This window comes from Macaca fascicularis, chromosome 3, assembly GCF_037993035.2.
Source record: "Macaca fascicularis isolate 582-1 chromosome 3, T2T-MFA8v1.1".
NCBI classification, from domain to species: domain Eukaryota; kingdom Metazoa; phylum Chordata; class Mammalia; order Primates; family Cercopithecidae; genus Macaca; species Macaca fascicularis.
Window position 1 is genome coordinate 14,460,844 of NC_088377.1, and position 8,857 is coordinate 14,469,700.

General features: G+C 50.0%; 1 protein-coding gene across 14 annotated transcripts in view; it reads right to left on the minus strand.

The window, feature by feature from the left end:
• The window catches only part of EVA1C (eva-1 homolog C), a 104,565-nt gene extending 96,342 nt beyond the window's left edge, over positions 1-8,223 (minus strand). For 13 of the 14 annotated variants that reach the window (XM_074034137.1, XM_074034136.1, XM_074034133.1 and 10 more), the window contains exon 1: positions 7,530-8,223. In XM_074034137.1, the coding sequence (XP_073890238.1) occupies positions 7,530-7,689 (160 nt within the window). In that variant the 5' untranslated portion in view covers positions 7,690-8,223. The remainder of the gene's footprint in view (positions 1-7,529) is intronic. The other variant, XM_065541419.2, reaches the window with a different exon arrangement.
• Between the last annotated feature and the right edge of the window lie 634 nt (positions 8,224-8,857).

An 8,857-nucleotide genomic window follows, 5' to 3' on the forward strand; every position in this document is an offset into this window, starting at 1 on the left:
CCCTGTCTCTACCCAAAAAATGCCAAAAAAATTAGCTAGGCCTGGTGGCATGTGACTATAGTCCCAACTACTAGGGGGTGCTGAGGTGGGAGGATGGCTTGAGCCCCAGAGGTTGAGGCTGCAGTGAGCCGTGATTGCACTACTGTATACCAGCCTGGGTGACAGAGCGAGACCCTATCTCAAAAGTAAAAAATAAGTTTTTTCTTTTTTCTTGAGACAGGGTCTCACTCTGTCGCCCAGACTAGAGTGCAGTGGCGTGATCTTGGCTCACTGCAACCTCCACCTCCCAGGCTCACACAATTCTCCTACCTCAGCCTCCCGAGTAGCTGGGATTACAGGTGCCCACCACCATGCCCGGCTAAATTTTGTATTTTAAGTAGAGACAGGGTTTCACCGTATAGGCCAGGCTGTAAAAATTTTTTAAAACCCTAAAAGTATTTTTAACTCACCAACTTTTTTACTCGTGCTGAGGGTAACCAAGAAGTTATTGGCTCTGCTGAACCGGTGGTGCACACATGGGAGTCAACTAAAGGGGTGGCAGAACGAGGTACCCCAAGGGGCAAGGGGAAACTCGGAAGACACCAGAATCACTTGGTCAGCTGCCTTTCCAATCCGAGATTCTCTTTCCAGTACTAAAATCTTCGTGACTCTAGGATTTAGGATTTATGTTATTATGAGAAACCATTTCCTTACAGAAGGATGCAAATATACCAGCCTCATTAAAATAGTGACAAAGTATCATAAGACTTCAGATTCCCCCTCCCCAGCCCCCACCCTTGCTCCCACCTTCTTGGTCCATTGCTCAGCTTCAGTGACAGTATGGAATTTTTTTTTTTTTTTTTACAGGATCTTGCTCTGTTGCCCAAGCTGAAGTGCAGTGGCATAATCTCGGCTCACTGCAAACTTCACCTCCTGGGTTCAAGCGATTCTCCTGCCTCAGTCTCCTGGGTAGCTGGGACTACAGGAGCACGCCACTACGCCCAGCTAACTTTTGTATTTTTAGTAGAGATGGGGTTTCACCATTTTGGCCAGGCTGGTCTCGAACTCCTGAACTCAAATGATCCACCCGCCTCGGCCTCCCAAAGTGTTGGGATTACAGGCATGAGCCACAGTGCCCGGCCATCAGTATGGATATTTAAAACCTGATAGGTACTGGGTTCAAATCCTGTGTCTAAATTTTATTAGCAGTTGTGGAACTGGGGATAGAAGTAGGCAAGTCAGGCAATAGGGGTGGGTAACAAGGGAGCAATTGTTCTCTCACTGTATACTACCCTCAGAGTGGTGCCTCACTGAGAATTTTAAAGATATTAAGCCAACAGGTGGGCTGTGAAGATCAGTGACCTCCAAATTTTTTAACTCATGAACTCATCTATGTAACCCAACCTTCCCATGTACCCCCACACCTAAAATAAAAGTTTTTAAAAATAATTATTATTACTGGCAGAAAAACATTATAAAAAACATCATGAACAGAAACATTTTGATAACACATCTCCAATATATGCACACTTATTTATAAATCACATGTTCTGTCAATTTATATGTTAATTATAAGCAAAACTTAACTCTTTTTTTTTGTTAAGATGGAAAAGCCAATAGGCAAGAACAGAAGTTCTGACATTTTTCTCCTATCCCACTGGACCACTTTGTGAGTGCACCCACTTGGGAAGGACGGTGATGAAATGATGCTGATGGAAGGGTAGGAAAAGGTCAGTCTATTCAGAAGCACCTCAACTGGCAGCGATCACCCCATGAACGATCAAGAAAGGTTAGGCAAAATTGTGGCACCTTTTTTTCTGGTCTTGCTCCTCCCTACCCCAACACCCTTGCAGGCGAAGACCCCAGCCTGGCCCCATCCCCGTGCTCTGGCCAGCCCTGGTGCTGGAGCCTGCCTCAGTGCTGCTCCCTAGCTGGGCGGTCTTGGGCACGTTTGTTACCCTCTCTGAGGCTGAGTTCCCATCTGCAAATGAGACTGGGCCTGACCTCATAGAGTTGCTATGAGGATGAATCAGATAAAAACTGAGCTCAACTAACTTTTACCCTCTTCCTTTCTGTTTCTTCTCTGAAACTGCTGCTAGGCTCCCCTTTCCCATAAAGCACCTGGGAGACCAAAGCCATCAATAACAGGGACCACTTGTGGGCCGAGACTCTTCTCTGCCATAAAAAGAGCCGGCAGAAAACTTTTCAGATGTAGTCACTTTCCATGGAAACAGATGAGCAGATTCAGACACTGGCTATTCATCTCTCTTCTTCTGTGGCCTCTAGACAACTCCTTTGAATACTTGGTTTGTTTTGCTTTAGTTACGAGCTGGCTTTTCACTCCATACATTTTTTAAAGTAAAGATAAATCTTGAATAAAAAGGATGATGTGACTGAGGCATAATACAAGGCAGAGGGAAGGGTGTGTGCATGCGTGTGTTTGCATGGCTGTGCATGCACAGGTGTCTGTATTGGGAGGTGCTGATATGCTGGGGAAATACAGTCCTGGTCTCCCTGGTGATGAGCCCTAGGGTAGGGGGTGAAGGGGACACCCAGCCACACTGTGTACCCTTGGATGAACTGATGCATGGGCAGGAGGTCACCCTCCCCTCTGAACTCCAAAAGTGTGGTCCTCAACTGTAGCCACATATTAGAATTGCCCGGGGAGCTTTCAAAAAGAGATCAGTGACTGGCTCTCCCAGGGCCAATTACATCAGATGTCTTGGGGTGCAGCCTGTCTATATATTTTTTTTAGTCTCCCCAGGAGATGTTATTGTGCTGCCAGGGCTGAGACCCAGTGTTTATCTGAAAGCAAATAACAAGGTTCGACCTCTCCAAAATGAACAACTGTGTCCATCAATACTGAGTTCCCACCTTGAGGCCCCAGGTTCAATTGAATTACCATATTTCTATACCCTGGAATTCCTGGCCAATGAAATAAAGAGCTACCAGTCAGGTTTATTTATTGGGCTGCAAATGACCTAAGTTTTGGCTGAACTGCATCCCACTAAAATTCATATGTTGGAGTCCTAATCCCTAACACTTCAGACTATGATAGTATTTAGAGATAGGGCCTTTAAATGGGTGACTAGCTTAAAATGAGATCATTTGAAGGAGTCTAGTCCAATATGACTGATGTCCTTGTAAGAAGAGATGGTTAGGACACAGACACATATGGAGGGAAGACCGTGTGAAGATACAGCAGGGAGATGCCATTTACAAGCCAAGGAGATAGGCCTCAGAAGAAACCAACTCTGCCAAGACCTTGATCTTGAACTTCTAGCCTCCAGAACTGTGATAAAATAAATGTTCCTTGTGTGAGCCACGCAGTCTGTAGTATATTGTTATGCCAGCCCTAGCAAACTAATACAATCTGGTACCAAGTACCACTTAATGCTCACTTGGGCTACCAATGGCAGGGACTGGAACACTGGCCCAGGCCAGGTGGGTGGTGCACACCTGTAATCCCAGCTACTCAGGAGGCTAAGGCAGGAGGAGATCGGTTAAGGCCAGCAGTTTGAGGCTACAGTGCACTACAACTGCACCTGTGAATAGCCACTGCACTCTGGCCTGGGCAGCAGAGCATGACTCTATTTTTAAAAAAACAACACTTCTATTATAGAGTGACCTTTCTTTGAGGTCTGGGGACATTTGGGTACAAGGAAGGCCTTAAAGGCTGCCCCACTCTCCTTGTTTCCCATCCCCTGTCCCTCCTACTTCTCACATTCACCACTATGTGCCCTAGGGCAAAATCAAATGTGGAAACACATGGTTATGTCTACTTTGTCCAAGGCCAGGAGTTCTTGAGGAATTCAAGTGAGACCTAGAACAACTTTCTACCCTTTCCTTCCCTTCCTTCCTCCCCACCTCTACCTATAAGCCCGTCAATCACTTTGAACTTCTTGGAGAAAAAAAAAAAAAATGAAAGAAAAGAAGAGGCTGGGTGCGGTGGCTCACGCCTATAATCCCAGCACATTGGGAGGCCAAGGTGGGTGCATCACCTGAGGTCAGGAGTTCGAGACCAGCCTGGCCAAAATGGTGAAACCCTGTCTCTACTAAAAATACAAAAATGAGCTGGGTGTGGTGGTGGGTGCCCGTAATCCCAACTACTTGGGAGGCTGAGGCAAGAGAATTGCTTGAACCTGGGAGACAGAGGTTGCAGTGAGTGAGCCAAGATTGCACCACTGCACTCCAGCCTGGGCAACAGAGTGAGACTGCGTCTCAGAAAGAAAAAAAAAGAAAAAGAAAAGGAGACAAAGGAAAGAAGTAGGGAAGAAAGAGAAGACCCAGCTTGCCTTCAGCAGAGAAACAACACAAATTAAAAGCAGACACACACACACAAAACAGTAAGTACTGAAGGACCATCACAAACTAAATACAAGAGACACACTGAAACACCACTCTTTACGACAAAAATGTAGAGGATCCCTTGCTCTTTATGGCTGCTACTCAAGAGGGTACCCCTCCCTCCTCTCAGCACTCATCCTCAAGCTCCAGCTCCCTGTCTTGTTCTCTGAACAAAGACGATGGGCATAGCATTATACTTCTGGGGTTTGTTTTGTTTTTCAAGTCAATGATGAATTTAGACGTCTCAAGCCAAATCCTCAATTTGAGAATGCAGTCAAATGAACAGAACTCTATCCCAAAGAGGAAAGTGGACGAAAGCCAAGCACATTTGAGTATGAGATTAAGGATCAGAGGCACTAATTTTGCATGAACTTCTCTTGCCTTCGCTGGGATTCATTTTTAATGCAATGATGATAGCCTTCCAGTGGCCGCTGGCGACATCTCAAAATCTTTGGGGATGAGAGAGGAGGCGGTGTTTGGGGAGCCTGTTTACCAGCAGGCTTGGAGGTGATTAGAACGTCACGAGCATGGATGGGGAGAAGGAGGGGGCCACGATGCTGCCTCTGGTTTATTAAGAGTGAGATCGATGCTGGAATCCCCGAGGGCAAAAAAAATCAATGACCCAGGAAAACTACACCAGCTGACAGCCCCAGGAAAAGGCTCAAGGAAGAGCCGCAAAGAAGAGAAAGGCTTAAGGAACTTTCCAAAACTCTGCACTGTTAATCTCCTTGCGGGAGAGGGGGGCCTATATTGTACAGACAATGGCTGGGACCCCTGACATTCTGGCACTTTCTTTCACATGGATACACCATCCTCCCTCCTTCACAGGGCAGAGGGGTCCCAAGTTTCCTCTATCCTCTGCTAGTTTTTGATGTTCCCCTTATTTAGAAAAACAGGCAAGTATCTGCATTGTCAAACACTGCTCTCTAGCCCTGTTTATTGTGATCAGGCTCTGCGGGGGAGAGTCCACTGTCTCTTTCCAGGCCTCAGCTTTGGTTTCTATGCACTCCTTCAAGTTCATAAAAAGGAACAGGACCGACTGTCCCAAGAACACAAGCAGCAAGCCTTGAGGCCACAGGGGGTTCGCGTCAGCTGAAACACTGAACCGGACAATAAGATGGTCATCTTTGGAGCTTAGGAATTTGCAGAGGGAGGGCGGCTAAAACCCAAGTCAAATGAGCCAACTTGGAAGATGATCTTTCTTTCTCCGTGAGATTTTTCTAATATTTCTCCGACCTCACATGATATGGAATTAAGGTTTAAACTTAAGAGCCTCAGTGGTTTGGGAGGACATTATATTTCTTTTCTTCTCCCCAAAAGGCTTCTGACATGTTCTCCCTAATCTTCAGATCTCTAGAGAGCATCACTGATGAGAGGAAAAATGGGGACTGGCTGTGGGTAGCAATATCACCACCTACTGCTGGCTCAGGGAGTTTGAAACCCTGGAATTCAGGTTCGCATGGAAAGCAGAAGGAAATGCCTTTTATCGTTTATACTATTTAGAATAACATGTATCAAATCATTCATTTTACTAAGGATATAGCCTCCCTGTTTGATAGGTCAACTCTACTGTATATAACAGTTGCTAGAGACAGACAATTCCAAACTTGGGTGGTAATCTATAGACTGTTACAAGTATTGTAACTGCTTCCCTAAAGCAACAGAACTCTTAGTGTCTATAATCTGTGAAAACAATCTAATGATTGCACTGCAATTTGCCTAAAGCAATATTTGTTCAGTTGCAATGATGTCACACACACAAAAAGGCTTGTCAGTTTTCAATTATTTCCCTAAAATTCAGAGCTAGATGATGGCTGAACTCAGAACTGCTTTCCATAGCTCAAATAAGCTAATACAGAGCTTTTCTAGCAGCCAAGAAAGTTCTAGTACAAAAAAAAAAAAAAAAAAAATAGTTAATAGCACTTGAAAAGCCTGATGCATTTCCCCAGAATGCTTACCACAGAGTTCTGATCCTGGGATACTTGATTGTAAGGGCCATGGGTGGCTTGCCAAATAGGCATATCTTGGCTTCCTTTGCTAGGTAGGAATACTGCCTTGATATTACATATTCAAAGCAAAGAGCCTCTGACCTAAGGGCTCTCCACTAACAATGCCATTCTCTGTAAGTAAACTAGAATCCCAATTCAGGTTCTGGTTTGCTCTTGTTCAATTTGCTATGTACTAGCCTACTGCACAAACAGGACTGAGGAAGGACTCCCTTTACCACCATTATGTTGCAAAAGACTCTGCACTGCAGGACCCGATAGGGACTGACTGTGCAAAGTCTGAACTTGGGAGAGGTTCCCTGGAGAAGGAGGAGTGTGGCGCTCAGAGTTGCTCCCTAAGCTGGCTGAAGGCCTCCAGCCTTGCCAGAGGGAGATCCAGGTCTGTTTCGTCTGCAAGGACTTGTGTTACGGTAAGCAACTGCAGTGCTAACATAAGCATGTGCTCCTAAGTCTATCGTCAACCTAGAAATCCCTTTCACTTTTCACTTTTCACTTTTCACTTTGGGGAGTCACACCTGTAAGCTCAGAACTAGCTGAGATCCGCTGCGAGAACCTGGATCACGATTCCCAAAAAGAAAAGCCTCCTAGTTGATTTGAGAGTAGGAAGTCATTATTTTCTGTGAAGGAAACTGGAATTGGAGAGGGAGGACCCTGGTATACTTTGGCAGAGGCTCCTCTCTGTTATTTAAGTATCTCCTCATCTCTCACTGCTTTCCACCAGACCTCCAGTCCCCGCGGGCTTCCCTTCCTACCTGCCAATGTGGACTCGAGGTCAGGTGTCCCCTGGGCTAGTCTCCTTACATGGGCAAATGGGCTACGCGGGTGGCAAACCCGGTGCAACGCCTCCGACCACAACACGTGTATTTTACAGCGCTGGGAGCAGCACAGGGCTCCAGAGAACCAGCGTGGGTCAGGACCGGGTCCCTAATGCTAGGAAATTGACGAGGTCAACAGCAGGGCGAGAAACTCTAAATACATTACACACCCTTCCTTCTTGGGAGTGGCAGTCCCCTGTCGCCACTTCACTCACAGCCACCTATATGCCAAGGGCTCACACCAGACAAGACAAGTGTCTGTGAGCACGCCTCAACTTTAATCCTGCCTGGCCGTGTCCGCTGGTGCGGCTGCCCCCATTCGAGGGCTCACCTGGGTGCTCCGCGGTGCCGGGGGACGCACAGCCAGGGAGGGCACTCTTACCAGAGAAGTCGCTGAGCGCTGAGATCTCTTTGGAGCAGACGAGGACAGTGCAGTAGAAGAGGCGCAGGAGCTGCCCCGGTGGCTCTACCTGCCGGCGGAGGCCGGGATGCTGCGCGGGCTGGGGCGCCGGCGGCTGGCGTGCAGGTCCCGGCAGGAGCATGGTGCTCGGCGCGGCGGGGCGGGGGCGCAGGCCCGGGACGCGAGGGGGGTCGCAGGGCTAAGGACGGCGTCACATGGCGGGGCGAATCGATGGCCAGCGACTCCGCGGCCCCCCGCCACCTCCCCGCCCAGGCTGCCAGAGCCTCCTCCCCTGAGCGGGCCAGTCCAGGCGCCCCAGCAAAGGGGAGGGGGCGGAGAACTGGGGCGGGGCGAGGATCCCCGAAAAGGATCCGCGTAGTTTCCAAGAGAGGAAATCTCCGCTGCCGCGGTGCAGGAGGAAGCGAGGAGGGCGGTAGGGAAAGCGCAGTCTTGGCGCCCCGGGCGGCTGCCCAGGCCGGTCCCTGGCGCGCTGCCCGCCGCGGAGGGCGCCCCCAGTAGCGCGTCCCCGGCCGCGCACCTTGAGCGCCTTCCACACCCGGGAGACAGCCGAGCACCCGTGGCCCTGCCCGCGCTGGCCGGGTGCCAGCCTCGCCCTGGCGGCAGAAGGAGCGCGGACGGTGCCCGTGACGCACTTTGGAGCCAGCGCCGCGCGTGCAGCTGGGGCGCCCCCGGGGCGGGGCCGATCGGGGGCCGCGGGAAGGTGGGGTTCTGGAGGCGTGGGATCGCACCGCTGCCATCCCCGCCACCCGCCGCGCGCCACGTGCTGTCACCCGGCACATACAGTTATCGCCATTTCACAGTAGAGGAGACTGAGCCCCGGCACCGTGCCCAAGCTCTCGCAGCCAGGACGGCGACGAGCTGGAGGTCTCAAAACCGGTCAGATGGCTCCGGAGCCGGGATCTTTAGCTCCAGCTCGGCTTCCTTTGGGTACTGGTTGTCCGCAGCGCTGGGGGATCTGACACCGGACCGGCGCAAACAGCCGCCTAGCGCTAATAATTGGGCTTTGTTTTAAAGTGGGCCACAGCATCTTTCTGAACCTCTAGACTGTGCGCGGGGTGACCCACGTTTGGACGCCCAGCCAGTGGCCGAGGAGTGGCCTGCGTGGCCCAAACTCAAGGGTATCGAGGACAAGTGCACGAGGGGCTCCGTGGCTGCTTGCCGGGTGCGGGTACCTGGGGCCCAGCGACCCAAACCTAAGGACCGCGCGGGGCCGGCGGGAGGGAGGAGGGCGGGCGCTAAGCACACAGTGTTCCCGAACCCCGCGGGAGGGCCTGCCAAGTTCTCAGCGG